The sequence below is a fragment of the Ipomoea triloba genome, chromosome 1 (assembly GCF_003576645.1).
Source record: "Ipomoea triloba cultivar NCNSP0323 chromosome 1, ASM357664v1".
NCBI lineage: Eukaryota > Viridiplantae > Streptophyta > Magnoliopsida > Solanales > Convolvulaceae > Ipomoea > Ipomoea triloba.
The window spans coordinates 28,196,403-28,223,828 of record NC_044916.1 but is presented as its reverse complement, the minus strand read 5'-3'; the positions used below and the strand labels follow the sequence as shown (position 1 = coordinate 28,223,828).

The following is a 27,426-nucleotide window of genomic DNA, read 5'->3' as shown; positions in this document are numbered from 1 at the left end:
CTTTAACAATATGAAAGAAATTAAAAATAAAAATAAAAATTAGCTCTAAACAAAAAAAAAAAAAAGAAAAGGAAAAGGCTATGGAGAATTTTTATAAAATAACTCTACGAACGCATTTAAAAATGAGTCACACTTATGTGAGACCTTCTCACAGATCTTTGACCGCGAGACGAGTCGGGTCGAGTCATATTAATATGAAAATGTATTACTTATATGAAAAAATATAATATAGATCAGAAATAAAATATTTATTGCTTATAAGTGAAAGTGTAAATGTAATACTTTTACATTTTGATCTAAAAGTATTAAAATTTGCATTAAAAGTATTACATTTTCCCTTATAAGTGATGTTGGCAAATGTTTGTTACTTATAAAAGACAACGTAATACTTTTAAATCAAAATGTAAAAGTATTACAATTTCTCATATAAATAATAAATATTTTATTCTGATTAGTATTATACTTTTGTGTATAAATATTACATTTTAATCTTCACCCGACATATTTCACGGACAAAGATTCGAAATACAATTTCACACAATTTTTTACCTCTAAAAGTTATTTTTAAAAAATATAAGTACAAAATCATGCAAATTGATAAATGGGAAAAGAAGACTAAAAACTCAAAAAATACACCTATGTAAATTGTAAAAGAATTATATATTTTAAAAAATACCTCTAAAAGTCATTTAAAAAAATGTAAGTACAAAATCACAAATGAAAAAATTCAATGGAAACTAAAATTACGTATAAAAAACTATTAAAATATCAGAAAGTAAACTAAACTAATGGTGCGAGCGGGGATTAGTCTGGTACGGGCTTAAAGGTGCCTCCTGTTAGAAGGGTCTGCTCAGGACACCTCGTGGACATTCCAAAAAAAAAACTAATGGTAAAGAAGAAAAATTAAGGCATTTGAAAAAAAAAAATTTAGGACAAGGGTCTACCTTGGAGGTGGACCCTGGTCCATGGTATAACAAGTCAGGGCTACCTTAGATGGCGGTGATTTCAAAAACATAAGACCGTTGAACGCCATTCCACAGCTTTAAAAGGGCGCCGGGCGCCATCTCATATTGAGAAAGATCTTAGAGAGAGGAGGAGGATCTAATCGGGCTTGTTCATTTGTTTTTACATATTGAGAATGATCTCAGAGAGAGAGAGGGACGGCCAGACACCCAGAAAGGTTATTTCTGCGTCTTGATTTTCTTTCCTTTCCGATTTTTGGACTTGTTTCACCTAATCCAGAGTTGTTGACTGCTCATGAACTGTTTAATTTATTTCATACTGGTGTCTTGATTGGATTTCTTTCAATCTTTCTTTTCATGATTTACTAATGTATTTCTGAGTTGATGTATGAAAACTAAGATTGTTAGAAGTCAAATTTTATGTAAATTTATTTGATTTGGAGTAATTAAGATAAAATTCATAAGAGACTCTTGTCCTTATAGATCAGAAACATTATTTGTTAAAAAGCCTTTCATTTTGGGTGTTTGTTTCATAATGGAATGCGTTTCTTTCAATTTGTCCGATTTATTTCATACTGGTGTCTTGATTGGGTTTCTTTCAATCTTTCTTTTCATGAGTTACTAATGTGTTTCTGAGTTGATGTATGAAAACTAAGACTGTTAGAAGTCAAATTCTATGTAAATTTATTTGATTTGGAGTAATTAAGATAAAATTCATAAGAGACTCTTGTCCTTATAGATCAGAAGCATTCTGTGTTAAAAAGACTTTTTTTGAGTGTTTGTTACCTAATGGAATGCATTTCTTTCAATTTTTCTGATTTGATGTATGAAAACAAGAAGTGTTAAAAGCCAATTAGTCTGTACATTTATTTGATTTGGAGTAATTTATAGATCAGAACAGAAATATTCTTTGTTAAAAAGTCAGATTTTTTGGGTGTTTGTTACTCGTAATGGAATGCATTTCTTTTGATTTTTGTCTTCATGATTTACTAAAGTGTTTCTGATTTGATGTATGAAAAAGAGTCTTTCAATTTATTTGATGGAGTAATTAAGATGAAATTTTATAAGAGACATTTGTCTTTGTAGATCAGAAATATTGGTGTTTTCTTGCCTAACGTAAATGAATTGCAGATTTGCAGTTGAGGGAGTCGTTGCTGGGGAATAAAGCAAAAGAACATGGCGGCAGAGGGATGGAACCACCGGGTACTTGGGGATATTGGCAATATGGTTACCTTCGAGGGGCTGAAGGCAAGCAGCAGCTTCCTCAGGTGACTCGCCCCCTCACAAGGGGTTTTTGTGCACAGCTACTGGCTAATGCACAAGCTGCAGCAGCTGACAAGAACAGGGTTGGTAGCTATAATTTCCCTATTCAATAGTGTTAAATGATGCTTAGGACCCATTATTAATTATTGTATGCCATGCCACCCACCCCATCATCATGCTTTGCTGCTGTAAATCTGAAGTTCTAAAGAACTTGTCCCCTGCCTTTCTCTTGATTTGCTGCAGAAATGTATTGGTGCTGTGAATGTGGATGGAGTTGCTGCTGCAAATGGAGGTGCCTAGAAAGCCTCCTTCTCAGAAGAGAGCTACTGTGAAGCCAATCAAGCCTGAAGCTGTGATTGTAATCAGCCTTGACACTAAAGAAGAGGTGAAGGAAAAGAACAGCCTCCGTAGAAAGGCAGCAGCTGAAGGTTCATCTAGAAAGACTTATACTGCAACTCTCACTGCTAGCAATGAGAAGCAAGCGAACTAATGGTTTTTATTCTTTGCGATAATTTTTAATGCCTGCTTGTTCTTGATTATTTTGTGTCCTAATTCTTTTCTCTTATCCAAAACGCCCTGCCCATATTTATTGATGCTCTGCTGCCTGCATGGGGTGCTATACTAATATCAGGAACTCTTATTCTTGCCTTTGGTGAGGTAATTTCTCTAGTCTACACAATCAGTAAATCCACTCCTGTTTCTGTGCCACTTGTATGCATATTTCACCCTTATTTGGCAGATTATTCCCCAAGCTGTTTGTTCATGGTATGGATTGTGCATCGCTGCAAGGCTTTCGCCATTAGTTCACTTGCTTCTCATTGCTATTTTCCCTATATCCTACAAACATATTATTTATCCTACATGAAGAAACAAGCAACAACTAAGATACATATGGCATTAATCTTTTTCCTTTTTTTTTTTTGGGGGGGGGGTTCTTTTTTCTCTTCATTATTTTATGCTTTTTCGTTTTTTATTCTCTGCATTAATTTCCTTTTTCTTTTTTTTTTTAATCGTTCATTTTGTTTTTATTTAACTTTCTTTTCACATATTTTTAGTTTTCATAATATATTTTCAAAGTTCATTTTATAATTTAGTATTTTTATATTTTTAATAACTAATTTTCAGTTTTCTTTTTGTTTTCGTTTTTGAGTTACTTTTTTCAAGTGTTCTTTTTTTCTTTTTCCACATTATTCTCTTCACCCTTATATATATATATATATATATATATATATATATAAAATTTATCCTCTCCTTTCCTTTCGTTTTCCAAATTTTCTTCGTCTTTTTATTACTCTTTCCCTTCCTTCTTCTACTTCCTAAAACATGAACTTTTTACTGATAATTTTAATGTGGTTAAAATGACGAATATATCTTGAAGAATTGAACTTTATATTGTTTAATGCTTTAAGAATTTCAGGATATGATGCTGTGTGGTGGATCTGATTCAGTAATTATACCAGCTGGTATTATATTGTTTATAATTATATACATTGATACATTGATTTAGCTAGCTATTTGTGGTTGTCACATATTGAATGTCTTTGTTGCAGGAGTGGGTGGATTTATTGCTTGCAGGGATATAGTGTAATGTCACATTTTGTGCACAGCTACTGGCTAATGCACAAGCTGCAGCAGCTGACAAGAACAGGGTTGGTAGCTATAATTTCCCTATTCAATAGTGTTAAATGATGCTTAGGACCCATTATTAATTATTGTATGCCATGCCCCCCACCCCATCATCATGCTTTGCTGCTGTAAATCTGAAGTTCTAAAGAACTTGTCCCCTGCCTTTCTATTGATTTGCTGCAGAAATGTATTGGTGCTGTGAATGTGGATGGAGTTGCTGCTGCAAATGGAGGTGCCTAGAAAGCCTCCTTCTCAGAAGAGAGCTACTGTGAAGCCAATCAAGCCTGAAGCTGTGATTGTAATCAGCCTTGACACTATTTTTTTGGTGACACATGGAGATCTATTCAATCTGATAGTAGTCAACAATGGCCTTCATTTATTTGATGCTCTAAATAAATTTCAGGTGTCTAGTTAGTTCATTTTCTTATTACCAGATTAATGTCATCAGTGATAACTAATTTCATCTTGAACCCTTTGCTTGATTAATTTAGATCACTTGCTGATAAGCTTAAGTTCCTTTCCGCTCTTAATTTTTCAGGATCCTGCGGAAGCTGACAAGCCTTTGAAAATTCAAAGCGAGTTGGATGAAACAAAAAATATTCTTGTAAGTAATGTGCTGTAATTTTATTTAATTTTTCTTTTGAGAATGAAACATGTGCCGGAGATCGATAACGCTTTGATGAACAAAAGGCTCTTGCTCTAGAAGTAGGTTTTGTGCATTTTTTTATATTATCTTCATTATATATACTTCAGTACATGATAGCTGCACTTTTATAATTTACAAGACTATTAAAACTTGCATTGTTTGCTTAGCTTTCAGCCTCCATGGGATTTGGAAGTTGAAAATAAGTTTATCCAGCATTTTATATATGGGGGTGACTACAATATGAAGGTTAAAATGATTTGAGTTCCATGTTTTTATCTTATTTTATGTGTTGTAATGATGCTTGTAAACTTATTGTCAAGCTTATTTATTTTTTCAGGGTGAGCTGAGTTATGAAAAAATGGGGGAATGGCAATTTTTTTCTCCTTTAGCGGCCTCCACTAGGGGTCTCCTGGGCTCTCTCTCTCTCTCTCTCTCTCTCTTTTTAATTTTATTGTTGTTGCATATATTGATTTCTCTGTAAAATAAATCTGCAGATGCTATGGGCCTGGGGAAAACTGTAATGACAATTGCTCTAATACTTGCTAGGCTGGGCAAGGGTAATCAAGAACTTGCTGAGGATATGGCTATTACTCAGCATTCTAGGAACAGAAGGATTAAAGGTGGCACTCTCATTGTTTGTCCTATGGCATTACTTGGTCAATGGAAGGTGTGTTTGCTAGTCTGTAGCCCCTTTTTTGCTTAATTTCAACATGAAAATGTGACTGATATTGATTATAATTCTTATATCAGGATGAACTTGAAGCCCATTCAAAGCCAGATAGCATTTCTGTTTTTGTTCATAATGGTGGGTACATAAGTAAACCCTAGAGTGATAGCAGAACCAGATGTGGTCTTGACAACCTCTATGGTCTTCTATCTGCTGCATATAAGGCTGTAAGTGATCAGTATCAATGTTTTCCAGATCAGTATCAATGTTTTCCCATGGGCTTGAAAGTGTATTTATTCTGTTCGTTTGGTTCTATGCCCAATGCTACTTGTTATGGACTACCTTGATTAACCAGTTTTTAACTTTGATTTAGGATGGGGGGAGTAGCATATTCCATAAAGTTGATTGGCATCGAATTGTACTGGATGAAGCACACACCATAAAGTCTTGGAGAACTGTGAGTGCTAGGGCTGCATTCACATTGTCTGTACATTGCAGGTGGTGTCTCACTGGTACTCCACTGCAGGTATGTTTCCTCATCTGAGTGCTCCACTTATCATGTTTCCTAAAAAAATAAGTATTGTGTAAGATCGGTGATAAGAGAGCATTGAAACTGATAAAGGCACTTAGGCCATTAATGCTTAGGAGAACAAAGGAAACAAAGGACAAGGAAGGGAGGTAAAGTGTGGTATGATTAACATTCTCTCCAAACCAGTTTTTCTCTATGATTTATTTCATGCAACTCAGGCCCGTAATAAGTTGAGGTAAATCACCTATGCAGAAGAGGTTTACAAGTTCTACAAGGAAGTTGAGGTAAATCACCTTTGTGATTTAGGGGTCGTTAGTAAATAGAAAAATGGAGGATTTTCTGAAAAAAACATAGAATTGGAGAAGTGGAAGAATGAAAATGGAAAACTTGTTTACTAAAATTAATTCTCAAACATAGCTTTCCACCTCCATTCTTTCATTTGTGTATAATTTTGGAGAAAGATAAATTGGAGTTCTTCATTTGGAGAATTGGGAAAAACACGGGTGAAAAGTTCTATGCTAACCTGGAGGTTTTTTTTTCAAAACCTGCTTGGTGACTCACTTCTTCCTTGCTTTTTTTGTATTGCCTATTCTCCTCTTATTATTATTATTATTATTATCATTATTTTCTTTATTATTATCATTATCATTATTTTCTTTATTATTATCATTATTATTGTTATTATTATCTTTATTATCATTATCATTATCATTATTATTATTGTTATTATTATTATTATTATTATTATATCTTTATTATTATTATTATTATATTTTTTTTATCTTTATTATTATTATTATAATATCTTTATTATTATTTTATTATTATTATTATTATCTTTTTTATCTTTATTATTATTATTATTATCATTATCATTATTTTGTTTATCATTATTATTATTATTATTATTATTATTATTATTATTATTGTTATTATTATTATTACTATCTTTATTATTATTATTATTATTTTTATTATTATTATTATTATTATTATTATTATTATCTTTATTATTTTTATTTTTATTTTTATTATTTATTATTATTATTATTATTATTATTATTATTATTATTATTATCATCATCTTTGTTGTAGATATGTACAAATGCTATATGCCTATATGGGAGGATTGTATTTAATAAAATAAAAAAAATTAGAGAAATGAAAAAATGGAGGAAGGGAGGAATGGATAAGGAAACTGGAGAAATGGAGAAATGGAAAACTGGAAATGGAAAAACAGAGAAATGAAGTAAACGACCCCTTATACTCTTTCATTAATGAATTTGAGCTTCTCTAAATGTTAGATGTGTTTACTGTATAGTGCTAGATTCTATGTTTGATTTCTCTATTAATTACCATTGGCTGTTTTTGAAATTACTGTATAGGGTTGTGTTTACCGTATAGGGATCAATGTCAATATTCTTAAGGGGGGTCTGTTAGTATTCTCTTTAGTTTATTTTGTTTATCCACATTTGAATGCCTAATTATGTGATCCCTCTATCTGTTTTTCCCTTTTCTGATGGTTTAAGTTAACAGATGCATGAAATAAATGTATATCGGAATGATATCGTATGATTCATAGAAAGCTAACATTTACTTTTTTAATGCAATAGAGTACAAGGTGCATTCATATAACCGTAATGGCTTATGTGTGTTGGGTTTTATGGATGATCACTACCCGGTTCGAAGTGCTTTTTCACTGCTAAATCAGGTAATATATTTTCTATTGTTGATTTTTGTAATTTTTGTGAGAGATGTTTCATTTCATCAAGTGCTGATTTTTATGTGCACTTTTTTTATTTATAGGACGTGGATGAGTACCAAAAACTTTTGGTGACACATGGAGATCTGCTCAATCTGATAGTACTCAAAAATGGCCTTACTTATTTGAAGCTCTAAATAAATTTCAGGTGTCTAGTTAGTTCATTTTTCTTATTACCAGATTAATGTCATCAGTGATAACTAATTTCATCTTGAACCCTTTGCTTGATTGATTTATATCACTTGCTGATAAGCTTAAGTTCCTTTCCTTTCTTAATCTTTCAGGATCCTGCGGAAGCTGACAAGCTGTTGAAAATTCAACGGGAGTTGGATGGAACAAAAATTTTTCTTGTGTAAGTAATGTGCTGTAATTTTATTTTCTTTCTCATTTACAATCTATGTCCTAGTTGATCTGTAATGCTTTCTGTTGGTTTCTTACAAGCTAACTGTTAACCTATCAGTTCTTTGTGATGCTAGGAAGGGCTGACATTAGTTACATTGTGTTATTTTCTGATTGCCACAATTATTAATATTAGAGGAAATTCATGTTACAGAACAACTAGAAATGCTTTTGGTGTTTGAGTTTTATTTTGTCAAATAAAATTTATATTGCAGCATATTTTTACAAGGCAGAAGCTCTTCCCCACCCCTTTGCCTTTTTAATTGTAAGAATGAGTTAATACCACAGCACTTGTTGAGAATGCGGTGAGAAGCTTGACAGTTCGGTTGAGAAGAGTTCAGATCTCATTCAGCTTCGCAGGTACTAATGTCATTCAATTATACTCCACAGTTGTAATAGATTTTTGTTGATTACCAATAATCTTAAACAATAATGGAGTGGAATGGAGTTTATAAAATGATTTTCAAAATTTTTAATTATCCTCTTTAGTTTAGAAAAGGATTTTCAAAATTTTGAAATACTGTTTTTAGTTTATAAATGGACAATAATGGAATGGAATTGAGTTTATAAAATGATTTTTAAAATTTTTAATTATCCTCTTTAGTTTAGAAAAGGATTTTCAAAATTTTGAAACACTCTTTTTAGTTTATAAATGGATTTTTTAAATTCTCAAGTACTCTCTTTAGTTTATAAGTGGATTTCAGTCCTTTTAATTGCTAACATGCTTTTGTTCTAGGGTTACGTTGTTTTAAGTCAACCTTGGGCTTTTGTGCAATGGATGGAAAAGCTTAGCATAGAGGTGGAGTAAAGCTTTTTTTTGGCAGGTACATATTAATGGCTTCCTGATCATATTTTCGTCAAACCACCCCGAAATTGACTCATGGGGACTACCCTGTTGGTTTCACCTGCTGGTCAGGAAAAAAATCGTCAGGAAGTTCTTTCCTAAAGAGAATGTTCCAGTAACAAATTATGATCCATTAAGCAATTCTCCTGTCATTATTAAGAAGAAAAAAAAAATTAACATTGTAATAACAGAGTCCAGCACAAAATATCTGGTTTGAAATCTTGAAGTCTCAGATAGAAACTGGTACTCCCTACATGCTATATAAGGTTAGTTTTACTCTTTATATGCTAAAGACCTGATCTGATTTTTCATTTGCATTTTAGGTTTTAGTTAACCTTGTTTTCAATGTTCTAAGACTCTTGCAACAAAAAAAGCAACCAGCAGAATCTTGGTTCTATTAAGTCTTCTAACTTGTGTATTGAGTATACAAGCCCAACGGGAACTGTGGTCTGCAATCTGGCTTCAATTGCTTTGCCACCTTTTGTCAGGGAAAAGGTAATTTACTTGAGTCCACAGGATACATATTTAGTGTTGTTACTGTTTAATAAATAGAAAGACATGTTCTCTCAATCAACTTCCTGCTTCTTATCTTGTAGGGGGTTCAACTCACAACCATCTAAGCTTGTTGGAAGCAGAGGCTCTATAAATCGATACTTTGATTTTGACAACTGGCAGAGGTTTGACTTGTTCCATAAGTAATTGCTTCATATCTTTCTTGATGTTATAATTTATAAATTTGGCTAATGTGTTCCTCCTTACTAATACAGGGTTACTGCAATAGTTACAACAAACCTGAACAAAATTATTGATGTTATCCCGTCGAAACTGCAAAGAACTCTAATTTGCATCGCAGGTTCATTGGGATTGGTGTCCAAGGCTGACACATTCATTTTACTCGGCATGGCTTTTTATTCACCAGAGGTGAACTACCTTGATGCAACAGTAATTCCTTCTTCTTGATGCACTATTTCTTTTGTTCTGATACATCTTCTGATGTGCAGGCTAAGGATCTAAACAAAGAAATATTTGAAACAATATACTACCATGCTCTGAAAGCTTCTTCTGATTTGGCTGCAAAGGAGGAAGGCCCTCTATGAAACCTATGAGGGTAGTCCCATAAGCAAGGTATATATTAGTGTTTCTGCTTAGACATTTAAGTGACTAGTACACTGCAGTTTTTTTTTTTTTTTTTTTTTTTTTTTTTTTGCTTTAATCAGTTAGAGTAGTCATTGTAAGTTAAATTTGCCAGAGTTTATATATGATTTTGCAATGGTTACACCCGTAGATAGGTTTATGATTAAATTGATTGATTTTATTGTTTAGGGTACCCTCCAGCCAGATATGTGGGGAGTCACCCCCTCAAATCAATGGGATTGGGTTGCTCTTCGAGCAATGATAGAAAAGAATGAAGTAAGGAATTCCCTTCTTGCAGCACTAATGCCCACTGCTTCAACAAGCCAAATTCTTGGAAATAATGAATGCTTGGAGCCATACACTTCCAACATTTACAGCTGCAGAGTGCTAAGGTTTCTTTGCCCACCAGATTCTGTTAGTTCACATTTCAGTTTGCTGCCTATCCAATTCTAACTACTGTTGTATTTTGACAATGGTGATTTGTTGTGGTAAACAAACATCTTCTTCATGACTTAACTGAGATGGGTCTTTGGTCACCACTTAAGAACCAGATTATACACGAGGTTGGATCTGTGCAGAAAATCCCTGAAATTCCTGACGAGCTTAAATTAATCTACAAGTAATTTTCTCATCCATTTTATTCTTTCATATTCTTCTCTCTATTCATTGGCTAATATAGAGTATAATGTACTCATGTTAGGACTGTGTGGAGATCAAGCAAAGGACTTTGGTTGATATGGCTGCTGATCGTGGATGCTACATAGACCAGAGAGCCAAAGCCTTAACATCCATATGGACCAACCCAATTTTGGAAAGCTTACTTCCATGCATTTTTATGCTTGGTCTGAGTTCATATCACTTCATATCTCCGATCTGATTTGTCTCTGTGTTCTGATCGACTACCTTACTTACACAGACACGCAGGGTTTGAAAACTGGAATGTACTATCTCGATCACGTGCAGCGGCTGATGGTATCAAGTTCACTGTTGATACTTCCATGCTCAAAGTAGCTCCCCATTGCCGCTATCATTTCCTCTTATTGCCATCTTCTATTTAATCTCCTTCAACTTACATTTCAAACTATTGCAAAGCAATGAAGCATTGTTATATTAGTAACTAACAGTTTTTAAATTGTTTATTGTTTTTTCAGGATTTATTTGAGATACCTGCACCTGCTTGGATGAATGTTTCTTTGAGAATGAAACATGTTCCGGAGAATGATAACAATTTGATAAACAAAAAGGCTCTTGCTCTACAAGTAGGTTTTGTGCATTTTTATATTATAGTTTTATCTCGCATTTAATATATGGGTGTGACTACAATATGAAGGTTAAAATGATTTAAGTTTTATGTTTTTATCCCATTTTACGTTAAGTGATGCTTGTAAACTTATTGATAGGGTCAAACTTATTTATTTTTTCAGGTAGAGCTGTGTTATGAAAAGAATGGGGGAGTGGCAACTTTTCTCTTCTTCAGCCTAACAATGTTCCTGAAAGTGTGGTATGATTAACACTCTCTCCAAGTTAGTTTTTCTCCATGATTTATTTTATGCGACTCATGCCCATAATAAGTTAATTATTCGTTGTTGAAGCTGTATTATAGTAAATAGAAAAAGAAAGCTCTTATTGAAGTGTGAATATGATATATTATGGCAAGTTCCATATATCAAAAGCATACATTTGTCATGAATTTCATGGCAAAATTTTTCATTGTTGCTTTTTTTCGCCTTTCTTCTGATTTCTTAATCTACTTCTCTACTCTCTTTTTCTTATCTTTTTTCGTTCTAATATTCATCTTCTTGTTCTTTATTTTTATTCCACCCCCTATTTTTGCTTCTTAATTTTTATCTTCTCTTTCCCATCTTCCTTATCCATTTCTCTCTTTCTTTCTTTCTTTCTTTTTTCCTTCATGTTCACCATCCTTTCTTACTCACTCTCATTCTCATCCCTTCTCGTTTTTTCTTTCTTGACTTTCTCTCTCTCTGTCTCTATTCCTCTTTTTTTTTTTTTTTTTTTTTTTTTTTTTTTTTTTTTTTTTTAACAATACATTTGATTTCAAGAATNCAACCTTGCTTTCTATTTTTGCTTTTCAATTTTCTTCTTTTCTTCCCCTTCTTTCTCCTTTTGTCCTCCTCTTTTTACCTTCTATCTTTTATCCTCATCCACCTTCTTCTTTTTATTCACTTTATTCTTTTCGTTTATCTTTCTCGTCATTTTCACCTCATTCTTCATTATTCATATTCTGATTTTCTCTTCCTACTTTTCATCTAGCTCTTGCTTCTTGTTTTTTAGTCTACTGCTACTCTTTTTTCCTTCTCTTTCTTATCCTCATATTCATTCTCTTTCTTCTTATTAGAATACTCTCTCTTTTTCTAGTTCCTTTTCATCTTCTTCTTCTCTTTCTTATCTTCCTCTCATTTTCTATCTCCTTTTTTACTTTTATTCCCTTCTTTTTTCCTTCATGTTCTCCATCGTCTCTCTCTTCTTTTTTTTTTTTTTTTTTTTTTTTTTTTTTTGTTTTCCGTTATCTTTACTTCAAATTCTTCATTCTTCATCTTTTCGCCTTCCCTTCTCATTTCTTAACCTATTACTCTACTTTCTTTTTCTTCTCTTTTTCGTTCAAATATTCATCTTCTTGTGATGTCTTTTTATTCCATCCCCTATTTTGCTTCTTAATTTTCATTTTCTCTTTTCCATCTTCTTTATCCATTTCTCTCTTTCTTTCCTTCTTTTTTGCTTCATGTTCTCCATCCTTTCTTACTCACATACTTATGCCTTCTCGTTTTTTCTTTGTTGACTTTCTCTCTTTCTCTCTATCTTTTTTCCTTTTTATTCTTCAAACTCATCTTTTTCACTCGTCTTTTTGTTTCGTTTTCCCATTTCTTTCTCCTTTTGTCATCCTCCTTTTGCATTCTATATCTTTTATCCTCATCCACCTTCTTCTTTTTGTTCTCTTTATTCCTTTCATTTATCTTTCTCGTCATTTTCACCCTCATTCTTCACTAATCATATTCCTTCATCTTCTGTTTTTTCTTGTTTTTTTCTTCCTATTTTTCTTCTAGCTCTTTCTCTTCGTTTTTTTAGTCTACTGCTATTCTTTTTTTCTTTTCCTTCTTAACCTCATATTCATTCTCTTTCTATTCTTGTTAGAATACTCTCTATTTCTACTTCCTTTCTTTCTTTCTTCTTCTTCTTCTCTTTCTCATCTTCCTCTCATTTTCTATCTTCTCTTCCTTCTTTTTTCCCTTCTTTTTTCCTTCATGTTCTCCATCGTCTCTTTTTTTCGTTATCTTATTCTTCAAATTCTTCATTCTTCATCTTTTCACCTTTCTTCTGATTTCTTAACCTACTACTCTACTATCTTTTTCTTCTCTTTTTCGTTCTACTATTCATCTTCTTGTTCTTTCTTTTTATTCCACCCCTATTTCTGCTTCTTAATTATTATTCTTCTCTTTACCATCTTCCTTAACCGTTTCTCTCTTTGTTTCCTTCTTTTTTCCTTCATGTTCTACATTCTTTCTTACTCACTCTCATTCTCATCCCTTCTCTCATCTTTTATTTGCTAACTTTCTCTCTCTCTGTCTCTATCTTTTTTCATTTTTATTTTCCAAACTCCTCATTCTCACTCTCTTGTCTTTTGTTTCTTTTCCCCTTCTTTTTCCCTTTGTCCTCCTCCTTTTGCTTTCTATCTTTTATCGTCATTAACCTTCTTTTTTTTGGTCTCTTTGTTCTTTTCGTTTATCTTTCTCTTCATTTTCACCCTCATTTTTTATAATTCATATTCCTTCATCTTCCGTTTTTTCCTTGTTTTTTTCTTCCAACTTTTCTTCTAGCTCTTTCTCTTTGTTATTTTAGTCTACTGCTACTCTTTCTCTTTCTATTCTTATTAGAATACATTCTTTGTTTCTACTTCCTTTTTTGCTTCTTCTTATCTTTCTCATCTTTCTCTCATTTTCTATCTCCTTTTCTACTTATATTCCCTTCTTTTTTCATTCATGTTCTCCATCGTCTCTTTTTTTTTTTCATTATCTTTTTACTTCAAATTCTTCGTTCTTCATCCTGTCGCCTTTCTTCTCATTTCTTAATCTATTACTCTACTCTCTTTTTCTTCTGTTTTTCGTTCTAATACTCATCTTCTTCTTTCTTTTTATTCCACCCCCTACTTTTGCTTCTTAATTCTCTTCTCTTTCCTATCTTCCTTATCTGTTTCTCTCTTTCTTCACTTCTTTTTTCGTTCATGTTCTCTATCCTTTCTTACTCACTCTCATTCTCATCCTTTCTCAATTCTTCTTTGTTGACCTTCTCTCTCTTTGTCGCTATCTTTTTTCTTTTTTATTATCCAAACTCCTCCTTTTCACTTTCTTGTCTTTTTGTTTCCTCTTCCCCTTCTTTCTCCTTTTGTTCTCTCCCTTTTGCGTTCTGTCTTTTATCTTCATCCACCTTCTTCTTTTTGTTCTCTTTATTCTTTTCATTTATCTTTCTCGTCATTTTCACCCTCATTCTTCATTATTCATATTCCTTCATCTTCTGGTTTTTCCTTGTTTTTTTCTTTGTATTTTCCTTCTAGCCCTTTCTCCTCTTTTTTTAGTCTATGGCTACTCTTTTTTTCTTCTCCTTAACCTCATATTCATTCTCTTTCTATTCTTATTAGAATACATTCTCTGTTTCTACTTTCTTTTCTTCTTCTTCTTATCTTTCTCTCATTTTCAATCTTCTTTTCTTCTTTTTACCCTTCTTTTTCCTTTATGTTCTCTGTCGTTTCTTTTGTTTTTGTCGTTATCTTTTACTTCAAATTCTTCATCTCTTCACATTTCTTAACCTTCTACTCTACTCTCTTTTTCTTCTCTTTTTGGTTCTAATATTCATCTTCTTGTTTTTCCTTTTTATTCCACTCCCTATTTTTGCATCTTTATTTTCTTCTTCTCTTTGCCATATTCCTTATCCGTTTCTTCCATTTCTTTCCTTCATGTTCTCCATCCTTTCTTACTCACTCTCATTCTCATGCCTTCTCGTTTTTTCTTTGTTGACCTTCTCTCTCCCTCTCTATCTTTGTTCCTTTTTATTCTCTAAACTCCTCTCTTGTCTTTTTGTTTCGTCTACCCCTTCTTTCCCCTTTTCTTCTTCTTTTTTTCTCTTTTTTTTTTCCCTTCCTGTTCTCCATTGTCTCTTTTTTTTTTTTCCATTATATTTTACTTCTCCTCATTCTCCTCAACTCTCTTTTTCTTATCTTTTTCGTTCTAACCTTTTGTTTCTCTCTATCTCTTTTTCTTTTATTTTCCAAACTCTTCTTTTTCACTCTTCTCTTTTTGTTTCTCTTCCCCTTCTTTCTCCGCTTTTTTATCTTTTATCATCGTCCACCTTATTCTTTTTGTTCTCTTTATTCTTTTCGTTTATCTTTCTCGTCATTTTCACCCTCATTCTTCATTATTCATATTCCTCCATCTTTTGTGTTTTCCTAGTCTTTTTTCTTCCTATTTTTCTTCTAGCTCTTTCTCCTCGTTATTTTAGTCTACTGCTACTGTTTTTGTCTTCTCTTTCTTAATCTCATATTCATTCTCTTTCTTCTTATTAGAATACTCTCTCTGTTTCTACTTCCCTTTTTCTATCTCCTTTTCTTCGTTTTTTCCCTTCTTTTTTCCTTCATGTTCTCCATTGTCTCTTTTTTTTTCATTATCTTTTTCTTCTCTTTTTCATCTTGTTCTTTCTTTTTATTCCACCCCCTATTTTTGCTTCTTAATTTTCTTCTCCTCTTTCCCATCTTCCTTTATCTGTTTCTCTCTATCTTTCCTTTTGACCTTCATGTTTTGCTAACTCTATGACTCAAATACACACGACGGTGCTTAGAAAATTCACACGACTCACAATGTAAAAACGGCAAACTATGAAACTGTGGACACAATTTCTTTAACAACGGGAGGGAAGGATGCCCCAAACGACAATGAGCATCTACTGGAGTGACAGCACCCGAACAAGCAACCAACTTCGACCTCGCGGTGTCAAGAATGTAGAGACCCCCAGGCTCACGCCCCTCACCAATAACCCTCTTCGTTATAAGATCCTGAAACAAACAATGATCAGGGAAGAACGTAACAGAACAATTTAAAGCACGGGTAAGCTGGCTGACCGAAATCAAATTGAACGAGAAATTAGGGAGGTGCAAGACAGATTGTAAAAGGAGCGTGGGGATTGGCGTAATGGAGCCAAACCCAAGTACATGGGAGGTGGATCCATCCGCTAAGGTGACAGAGGAACTATGTGGAGAAGAAGAAATGGAGGAAAATAAACTCGAATTACCTGTCATATGGTCTGTGGCACCCGAGTCTATAACCCATTTGGATGAGGATGAGAGAAGACAAGAGGTCGTGTTACCTGAGTCAGCAATAGCAGTGACTGAAGAGGATGAATGTTTCAAAGAGTCTTGGTATTGAGAAAACTTGGCAAACTCATCAGCAGAGACCATGATTGTCTTGGAAGACGCCTCAGGTGTAGATGCAACATTGGCAGAAGAATTCCTACGATCCTTTTGCAACTTCCTACAGTCCCTCCTTATATGCCCTGGCTTTTGACAATAGTGACACACAATGGTGGAAGTACGCCCCTGGGAATATCCATTGTTCCCACTGTGAGGATGACCGGAAGTGTGCCCTTGGGAATTGCCACCATTCCCATTGTGAGGATTACGACTAACAAGAGCACTACTAGGTGGGATGGGAACTTTGGGTATCTTGGATTGCTCGGATCGAATCAAGCGAGGGAAGACATCAGCTAGGGTAGGGATTTCAGATGTACTAAGAATTGTGGACCTAGCTGTGTCAAACTCAGAAGGAAGACCTGCCAAAAAACTCATAACAGCCAATTGTTCACGTTGCTTTTGTTGCTCTTTAATGTCAGCAGTGAATGTCATGAGTTTATTAAGGGCCTCATATGTTTTCTTAAATTCCATAAAGTAAGCAGTGAGAGACAAATTTTGCTTCTCGGCACGGTAAAAAGACTTGCAAACATCATACCTACGAGGGATATTCCCCTTCCCAGAGTACAAGTATTCCAAATAATTCATCAATTCTTTAACAGAAGAACAATGACTAACGAACCCAAGAATACTCTCATCTATAGAATTACGAATTTGTAAGAACAAACGTGCATCATCCCTCACCCAATTAGCATCCTCTTTGGTCTCAGTGAGGTGGTCTTTTCTATCCAAACTAGTGAGATAAAGCTTAATGACCAGAGACCACTCTAAGTAATTAGAATCATTAAGCTTACAGTCCGTGATTTTGGAATTCACAGGAACAATATCAGTAACAATAATCGACTTATTCTCAGCCATACCCACCAAAAATGGAGCCCAAACAGATTAGAAACAGACAAAAAACAGTAACCGGAGGGCGTACGAGACCAACCTGATTGAAGACCCGCAATAACCGAAGCAACAGTGGTCAAACCAAGACTAGATCCGAGATCCCTGGAGCAAGGCGAGCCTGGAGACGTCGGCCGGGAAATTTTCTGGCGGTCGGAGGTCGCCGCGTTGCGGAGGAGGCGCGGCGGTGCGGCGGCGCGTGAGGTGTACTCGCCGGGCAGAACGGCGGCGAACTTGGCAGTCTAGGTCGCCGGCGGCCGGCGAACCTTCCTAGGTGGGCGGTGGCGACAGCGGAGTGGGGAAAAAAATTTTATTGTAAAGGCTCTAATACCATCAAAGGATTTAAGGAAAATACCTTGACTGGCAGCTCTATGTCCCACAAGCTTTTGAGGAGAGTACACCATCCTATATACTCCCTCTGTCCCATTTTACCTGTCTTACTTTCCTTTTTAGTTTGTCCCAAAATGTTGTCCTCTTTCCAAAATTGAACATCACCATCATTCTACTTTTCCCAATTTACCCTTATGACTTTTGCATTCTTTATTGCTTTTATTTCTAAAAGTGAAAAAGTGAAGGGTATAATTGGAAAGTACATTACCTTTACTTTAATTTCTTAAAAAGCATGTAAAAAGTAAATGAGACATCCATTTAAGGACAGAGGGAGTATATGATTTTGGAGGACATACGGTATGGTCACAGGTTCCCATATACTACTACCTCAAACCCCTAGCTTCCAACTTTCCTAATATGCAGGATACCATATGTGATGAATATACCTTATAACATCTTCTTTTATTCACTTCTTGTTTTCAAATGTTCTCCAATGTCTCTTTTTTTTTCGCTATATTTTACTTCAAATTCTTCATTCTTCATCCTTCTTCTTTTCTCCTTTCTTCTCATTTCTTAACCTACTACTCTACTTCCTTATCTGTTTCTCACTCTCATTCTCATCATCCCTTCCCTTCATGAATTTTAGAAAATCCTCAATTTGATAAGTATGTGACCTTAGAAAACATATTAGTGGTTAGTTTGATCTACTTCTTTCCTTCTTTTTTTTATTACTCACTCTCATTCTCATCATATCTTCTCGTTTTTGTCTCTATCTTTTTCGTTTCTCTTCCCCTTCTTTCTCCTTTTGTCCTCCTCCTTTCGCTTTTATCTTTTATCCTCGTCCATCTTATTCTTTTTGTTCTCTTTATTCTTTTCGTTTATCTTTCTCATCATTTTCACCCTCATTCTTCATTATTCATATTCATTCATCTTTGTGTTTTCCTAGTTTTTTTTTCTAGCTCTTTCTCCTCGTTTTTTTAGTCTACTGCTACTGTTTTTCTCTTCTCTTTCTTAAACTCATATTCATTTTCCTTACTATCGTTTTATTCTCTTTTTCGTTCTAATATTCATCTTGTTCTTTCTTTTTATTCCACCCCCTATTTTTGCTTCTTAATTTTCTTCTCCTCTTTCCCATCTTCCTTATCTGTTTCTCTTTCTTTCCTTCTTTTGTCCTTCATGTTTTGCATCCTTTCTTACTCACTATCATTCTCATCCCTTCTCATTTTTTCTTTGTTGACCTTCCTCTATCTTTTTTCCTTTTTATCCTCCAAACTCCTCTTTCTCATTCTCTTCTGTCATCACTCTCATTCTCTTCACTAATAATTCGCATACTGTTTTCCATTCATTACTCTTTATAATTCTTATAATTCTTATAATTCTTGTGATTTTCTCTTTTATTATTATTATTATTATTATTATTATTATTATTATTATTATTATTATTGTCCTCATCATCCTTCTTTATCTTTTTTTAGTTTTTCCTTATTGTTATCCGGTGATGACAGGATAAAATACTGTCCATCCATGAGATGTTTGGGTTATTATAAACTGATATGTGCATAGATTTTCAATTTATAATCAAATTATGAAATAGGCTGTTGGTTGTAGAAATACCCATTTTTGAACAAGAATCCAAATCAGCCCTATGTGGAAAAATTGAAAATGTTGCAATGTTTGGAAAAAAGGGAAGATATTTTGTGAAACTGTTTGCTATCCTTGCATTACTTCTCTTTTGATATCTAGGCCTTGTTAGGAGAAGCGTTCTTCACATGCACCAGAGAAAGGAGTACGATATGATTGGATTTACAGGATAGCAAAAATGTTGGCTCAAAGTTGGAATTCAGGTAGATGATGACTTTGCTGAAGGGATTTAAAGTTTGGGACAAGGTATGTTACACTATCAATATTTTCTTTATCAATAAAATCAGTGTTTATGATGTTAATAATGGGGACCAACTGAGGTCCTTACCTGATGTTAAGGAGATAAAGAAAGGTGCTATTGATATGACTGAAAGAAAGGGAGCTCCGGCTTGAAACACAGTTTTAGGATCATGCCATGGTATTTGCTACATCTTTTTAGCCTAATGTTACATAACTCAAGCTTGTCCTTAAGTACAATAAACACTAAAATGATGCATCATATACATGCAAAACTTGCTTTTAGATGTGGTTTCTGACTTTATGTTGTATGATTGTAAACCTCGAGAGGGAAATAATATTGGAGTGGGAATTAGAATCTGTATGCAAAATTTAGGAGTGGCAATAAGAAGAGAGCTCTATCGAACGAATGACTTTGCGGATGCTGAGGTAATTTTCTTAAATACTTGCTCTGGTGGGTGTTTGTAATTGTTTTCCTAATTTTCTTTTGCTTCTCCTGGCTTTTGTTTTCAGATTACCATTTGTATCTTGTTTCCCATTGCATACTTGTTATCATGAATGAAGAGCATTGATTGATGATTTAAGATTAAGATTTTGTTATGATGATTTAGATCTGACACCTGACACTTGATAATTCACCAAAACAGATACCAAATCCAAGAGCATTGAGCATTTTAAGTGGAACATCTTTTATGGAAGAAAAAGATAAAACAATTTTCCAGATGACGTTTTTCTATGTGAATATGAATATGATATACACTGGCATAGTTTCAAGCATATTGCAGACATTGATGATGGAGAGGTAAGATCTCATCGAAAAATCTGGCATAGTTTCAAGCGTATTGCAGACATTGATGATTGCGAAGAGGTAAGAATCATTGAAAAACAAATGTTTATTAAGATTATATTATATCAATATTGGCTTGAATTTTGCTGTAATTGAGGTTCTTATGTATGCAATAGGATTGTGAGGAAGCTGAGAGTGATAGGGAGTGGAATTCTGCTGAAGCTTTTGGCTCAGATAGTGAAGATGATGTAGAATATGAAGAGGAGAATAATCATAATTTATTGAATAGAAGACAATTACCAACTCATCCATTGGCCGTGGTATGCTTGCATTTATAAAGCTCAATACTTGATATAGCCCAAAGAAGAAGACTAATCTCTATCATTACTGTAGAATTCACGAAAGGTGCGAATTTTCGAACTTCAAAAAATAAGGGCAAAGAAAATACCAGAGCATGTAAGATCCCACAAGTTGACAGAACTTGAAAAAGCAAAATCAACACTTCTTCTGGCAACTCTCCCCAAGTCAAGTAAAATTATATGGTTTTCAGGTTATTTATGAAGCATTAAATGGATAGAGTTGGTTGGAAGAAAGCTCTTAAATGAGAGATTCTCAAATGGAACTGAGCGTGTCAATGAGGATAACCGCCCCTGTATTCTTCTTATTGATGAACTTGATCTTCTAGTAACCAGGAACCAATCGGTAATTATGATCATCAGAATTAGCCTACATTAGGTTTCTGTAAGCCTGGAAATTGTATATCACTATATCCATCATTCTTTCTCCTCTAATGACAGGTCCTGTACAACATTCTTGATTGGCCTACTAAGCCACATTCAAGACTAACTATTATAGGTGCGAGCATATATACCTTTCTGTGTTTCTCCCCATATGGAAAATGCTTATTGTGATAAAATATGTAACTGCTCGTTTATCTATTTATTTATTTTGGCTAATTTAGGAATAGCAAATACAAAGACTATACTTTGGTCCCTACAACTACCAGCAACTTCAAGAGATTATTTCAACTTGCCTAAATGGAATAAATGCCTTTGAAAAGCCTACAATTGAATTTGCTTCAAGAAAGGTCTCATTAATGTGTTTGACTCTGCTGCTTTAAAACATGTTTGATAGCTGACATCTTATTATTCTTCAGAGTTGATTGTAGAAACTTATCATTTTATTGTGCATTTTGTATATAAAGTCAGGTGGCAGCTGTTTCAGGTGATGCTCGTTGTGCATTGGAAATATGTAGACGTGCTGCAGAACTTGCAGATTGCCGTGTTAAGAAAGTTCATTTTTCTGCAGTAGGTTTGATTTTGACCACTTAATTTGTCATGTTTTATGTTGTGTTAGTTTCATATCTATAATATAGGTGTGGGGAATTCCATTGATTTGATCTTTTATATTTTCAGGAAAGGTACTAGTTGGAGTGGCTGATGTTGAAGCAGCTATCCAGGAAAAATGTTCCAGGCTCTCATATTCAAGTGAGTCAAGAATATATGGATTCTTCCTTCTCTTAACTTGTGCTATCTGAATTTTGACAGGTACCCACATCTCTTGTTCAAATACTAATTCTTCCTTACCCAAAATCAGTTGTTAGTTAATAAGAGAGAATACTGTAGAGTGAATATTTAAGTGTGTTTACTACAGAGTAATGAAGGAAAATAACCACAAACTCAAAAAACCCTAGGCTAGGAGTTCTCAACCTCCCATTAATCTCTTTAACACTCCCCTCAAGCTGGAGCATAGATATTGATCATGCCCAACTTGTTACAAATATACTCAATTCTACTCCTACCCAGCCCTTTCGTAAACAAATCAGCCAATTGATCAGCACTCCGAACATGCACAACTAAGATCATCCATTGTTGCACTTTCTCACGAATGATCAATTGGCTGTGAAATATGCTTGGTCCGCTGTGAAATACAGGGTTATTCGCGTATTACGGCGTTATTGTTACACCACAACTTTATTAGTAACATCACTTGTACACCAACTTCCCATACTCTAACTCTGTACTAGACCGTGCTACAACATATTGCTTCTTACTTTTCCACGCAACCAAATTACCTCTCACAAACACACATTACCCTATAGTAGACTTCCCGTCACTTGGTGGCCCAGCCCAGTCTGCATCAGAGAACGCCTCAATGCCCATGTGTCCATGATTCGCATACAAAATCCCTTTCCTAGGAGCACTCTTCAGATACTTCACAATCCGAACTGTTGCTTTCCAATGGGCCCATGTAGTGACTCCATAAATCAACTTACCACACTCACTGGAAACGAGATATTCGGGGGAGTAATTGTGAAATAATTCAATTTTCCTACCAACCTTCTGTATTGCTTTGGATTATCAAAGGTCTCCCCCTCCCAGCTACAAGCTTGACGCCTTGATCCATAGCTGTCACAAGGCTTTGAGCCTAACCCGGTATCTTCAAGTAAATCCAAACACGTACTTCCTCTGTGAAAGGAATATTCTCGCTCATGGACTGATTCACCCCAATGCTCAAAAAATACTTCAACAGTCTCAGATCTTTAGTGTGAAACTCGTCTTTAAGGAAAGACTTAAGGGCAAAAATCCCTTCAGCATCATCTCCTGTGATCACTATATCATCGTCAGTATGCTTAAAAAACATAGTATGATCACAACCACTCCTATGCATGCCAAACTCAACAACTGTACTACTAAACCTTTCAAACCATGCATGCGGAGACTACTTTAGGCCATACAACGACTTCTTCAATTTACATACCTTACTAGACTCCCCCTGAGCAACAAACCCAGGTGATTTCTCTATGTAGACCTCTTCAGTTAACTCTCTGTGTAGGAAAGCATTTTTTACATCTAACTAATTGATAGAGATAAAAATACGAACAGACGTTAACTTAGCCACTAGGGAAAACGTTTCTGTACAATCAACACCATACGTTTGTGCATAGCCCTTGGCTACCAAGCGTGCTTTCAGCCGAGATATAGAACCTTCAGGGTTTGTTTTGACCACATAAACCCACTTACACCCAATGGGAACCTTACCATCCAGTAGAGGACAAGGTCCCACGTCTGGTTATCCTCCAAGGCTGTCATTTCTTCCTCCATAGCCATCTTCCATCCATCATGAGACAAGGCTTGACACAGGGTTCTTGGAATAGAGACTGAATCTAACTGAGACAAAAGCACGAGAGGACAAAACAATTATATGACACAAAAGAAGAAATAGAATGGCGACAACTTCGTTTACCTTTTCGAAGAGCAATGGGAAGATCTAGGTCTGTTGATGAAGATTGTGGCAGGGGAGCAATCACTGGTGGAGCTTGTTGAACACCAACATCTCTTGATCGCTTAGAGTAAACCTGGGTAACTAGAGCCCTTTGAGTAGAGTGAACTAAAGACGATGGAAGGGTTATTGTACAGGTAAGGAAATCTTCTTCTGCTGTAGAAATAGAATTGTACTCAGAAGAAGCAGGGGTACATTCATATAATAAAGTATTTTAAAAGAAAGTAACATCCGTTGAAACCAAATAGCGGTAAAACTCAGGAGAATAACACTTATACCTTTTTTGAGTCGGAGAATACCAAGCGATTTGGGATCAAGTTTACCCTATTGTGGACGCATATCTTGTATAAAGTGTGTACACCCAAATATTTTTGGGGGAAGGAGAAACAACGGTTTTGATTGAGGGGATATTGTCAAAAATCAAACTTATTATCATTTAGATATGAGAATTATGTTTCACCTACTCACTCACCCTCTTCCAGAGCGAAGCTACTACATTTTTACTTTTAGGGGCCGTTTGGTTCGGGTCATCTGAGATTACCTAGGTAATCTGAGTCTGGTAATGTTATATTACCTTGTTTGTTTCAAGTTATGAGATTACCTGGTAATGTTATATTACCTCAAAGCTGATGTAGCGGTAATGTGATTACCCCCGTTTTTTTAGGTAATCTAAGATTACCTTGGATTATTCTAACTTTGCCCTTGTTAACTAATCCTTATATATATATATATATATATATATATATATATATATATATATATATATATATATAAAATAATAATACAATAACTAATCCTTAGTGCTCTCATGACATTATCTACGGGATGAAAGGTCTCACTTAAGACTTGTTTTCAACCATAATAGTAGGGTGAGAGTTCAATTCCTGTCACAAATATTAAGAGTTTGAGTTATTATTCATTGTGCACACAAGTATACAATATGGTGTTAAATATAGTGAATTTTACATAATTTTAGGGGTGAATAAAGTATGAATGAGGTGGAACTTCCGCAAGAATCTAGAAAGCATCTTTAAGGAATAATTTCATTCCTTATCTTAAGCTAAGAAAAGTGGGCCTTGTTGATTAACTTAGGTGGTTGATATGTCATTATATATATCAACATGCAAATCACATACATTTTATTTAATTCAATCTATTAGTTTTTATCTCGGAGTCAACATTATGTATCATGGATTTGATGAAACTGTATAAAGTTTACATGAGAAGATGATTTGTTGTAATGCTACATGATCAGATGCCCATTTGTCCCATCAAGATTGGAAGTTTGAAAATTGTTAATAATTTATGAACAAACTTATCTTTACATTTGTTGGTCAGAGGAAATCAAAGAACTAATAACATGCGATTAAATATTGCAATTAGTCAACGAATGAATTTTACATTTTACTCTGTAGCCTGCTTGCTGCCTGCTCAAATCTCCAATCCTCTGTGGAGTCAAAGGATTCTGAGAATTTGCTGTCAAAAAAGATCTTAACAATGAAGAACTTAGACAATTTGATGATGCTGGGTATTAGTCTTCTGCTCTTCTTTCTCCAATCTGCAGAAACAGCTGCAGCGTCGCCAACTGATGATCAACTCCAGCCTAATAAGTCCGAGGAGAAACACTTTGTCCTAGTTCACGGTGCCTGTCATGGAGCCTGGTCCTGGTACAAGGTTGTCGCGATGCTTAGATCTTCAGGTCACAACGTCACGCCTCTCGATTTGGGTGCCTCTGGGATCAACCCTCTGCAAGCGCTGCAAATCCCACACCAATCTGATTATTTCAGGCCATTGATGCTCTTCATGGCTGCTCTTCCTCCCACTCAGAGACTCATTCTCGTGGCTCACAGTCTCGGTGGTCTCGCCATTTCTAAAGCAATGGAAATCTTCCCAGAAAAGATTTCTGTTGCAGTTTTTGTCACAGCCATCATGCCTGGCCCATCCCTCAACATTTCCACCCTCACTGTATGGTAAGTTTTGTTATTTTTTTTTATTTAATATAATCATATATCTAATGGCAAATTATTTGGTAATGTAACAGTTATTCAGGAGACAGGGTCCTCTCCTAGATAGCAGATATAGTTATGACAATGGTCCCAATAATCCTCCTACCACCCTTATACTAGGCCCCAAGTATATAGCAGAGTACATGTATCAGCTCAGCCCAGTGGAGGTAATTAAAACTATCTAGCTAATTATTAATTAAATTGTTTCACAGATCAGACAAGAACTTAGTATCATATCAGAACATTGATTTTGGCTAAATTTGGGGAAAAAATCAAATATACTCCCAAACTTTATACAAGAAATCGACGACTGGTTGCCTTCTTTGCAACCAATAGGTTACTGGAGAAGTCGACTGGAGAAAGCGACCAACTTGGTTTGTCTTCTCTGTCAGTTGAGAAGGCGACCAGTTTTTCGATTTCCTCCCAAAAGTAGCTGAAATATAGCCGGAACCTTAGTGACCTGCTATAATTGCAGGTCACAAACTGGTTTTTGGACTTTGGTGCTGATGTGCTTCAGTGTAACATTTGATGGTGTATTTAATTTTTTCCCGCTAAATTTATAGGATTTGGCACTGGCAACCACATTACTGAGACCCATATATCTGTACACTGAAGAGGATATGTCAAAAGAGGTAATTTTGTCCCAGAAGAGGTATGGGTGTGTAGACAGAGTGTACATAAAAGCAGGTGAAGATAAGAGTGGAAACAAAGATGTTGAGCAGTGGATGATACAAAAGAATCCTCCAAACGAAGTGATAGATATTGCAGGGTGTGACCACATGGTGATGATGTCTAGGCCTCTTCAGCTTTTCCTTCATCTTCTCTCCATTGCTCACACTTATCATTAAAACATTAAACAGGGTCCGATGATATGTTTGGTATGTATTATGCGTACGTGTTCTCGTAGAGGCAAATGATTTGTACTCACTCTTAACATTTGTCAATTTAGCTAATAAATGTGTGGTAACATCTAAAACATTCCAATTTTCAAAAAAATCTAAAACATTATATTCCATGTTGTTTGTTGAGTAAACAAAAGAATATATGTAATAAAATAATGGAAACGGCTCAACTGTGCACATTATCAGATAATAACTGGTTTTGCTTCATGAAGAATCTGTCCACTTTGAACTAACATAATCTTCACACTATTGTTGCGGAGTTTCGAACCTTGATTTCTTCCTCAAATACTGTTTATTGAACCGATGAAAACTAAACTTTGTGTGGACATCTTGAATCAAATTTCTTAAATTGGTAAATCGCCATGCAGAAGATGGATCAACTTAATTTAGATCAAAATTTGGAGCAGAAGATGGATCAACTTAATCTTTTAGAGATTGTATATTACGTACATTTTGTAATAAATAAATTTTATAGTGTTATACGTAACAATATTATAAATTTACTTTATACTTAATTAGTGACTAGTCAAAATAATTATTTAAGACAGGTCTAAAATTATACGGAGTAATATAACATGACATCAGGTAAAAGTGGGTGAATTATTTTGTGGGCAATATAATAGTATATCCATAGATATTTGGGATGAGAATCAGGACAACGTCCGATATATAAAGATAAGCTCAATAATGTAGAATTTGACGTTTTCAACAATTTGTACTGACCAAATGAACGTGGCTGCAGCTTTGAACCAAATACATGCAACAAATCTCTTGATTGACGAAAGTATTTTATATTAACTTAATTATTATTATTATTGATATTATTATTTTATTATTTACTATTGATGGTTTTGTCAGAACTGGTTCCACATAAATCGGGTATCAAGCTATAATAATGTAGGCGTGCAGGATCGAATCCTGGTATAAGGGTTGAAGGTCAGATCATAAACCACTAAGTTAGTTAGAATTTAGTGAGCCACTGAATTATTTATAAGGGGAGGAAAGGGTGCTTATTTATAGTGTAGAGCCCCTCCAGATACTCGACAAATGTA

At 34.6% G+C, this 27,426-nt stretch overlaps 1 protein-coding gene, 1 non-coding gene and 1 pseudogene across 2 annotated transcripts; all 3 read left to right on the top strand.

The window, feature by feature from the left end:
• The first annotated feature begins 1,074 nt into the window (after nt 1-1,074).
• On the top strand, nt 1,075-21,491 carry LOC116026143 (annotated as a pseudogene).
• Nucleotides 20,110-20,187, top strand: LOC116002538. The gene has a single exon (XR_004094494.1). It is a non-coding gene; the product is annotated as a small nucleolar RNA snoR28 (small nucleolar RNA).
• Nucleotides 21,492-24,799: 3,308 nt separating the features above from the next.
• Nucleotides 24,800-26,468, top strand: LOC116026135 (probable esterase PIR7A). The gene is made up of 3 exons (XM_031267591.1): nt 24,800-25,431; nt 25,508-25,639; nt 26,036-26,468. Exons 1-3 carry the CDS (start codon nt 24,964-24,966, stop codon nt 26,318-26,320), a joined length of 885 nt encoding a protein of 294 aa, XP_031123451.1. The 5' UTR covers nt 24,800-24,963; the 3' UTR covers nt 26,321-26,468.
• The last annotated feature ends 958 nt before the right edge of the window (nt 26,469-27,426 follow it).

Bases quoted from the DNA above. Each gene is read 5' to 3' on its own strand.
- LOC116026135 (XM_031267591.1), top strand. From the start codon at position 24,964: ATGAAGAACTTAGACAATTTGATGATGCTGGGTATTAGTCTTCTGCTC. The intron at 25,432-25,507 runs GTATGGTAAGTT...GTAATGTAACAG, and splicing joins TCAACATTTCCACCCTCACT to TTATTCAGGAGACAGGGTCC. The intron at 25,640-26,035 runs GTAATTAAAACT...CTAAATTTATAG, and splicing joins ATCAGCTCAGCCCAGTGGAG to GATTTGGCACTGGCAACCAC.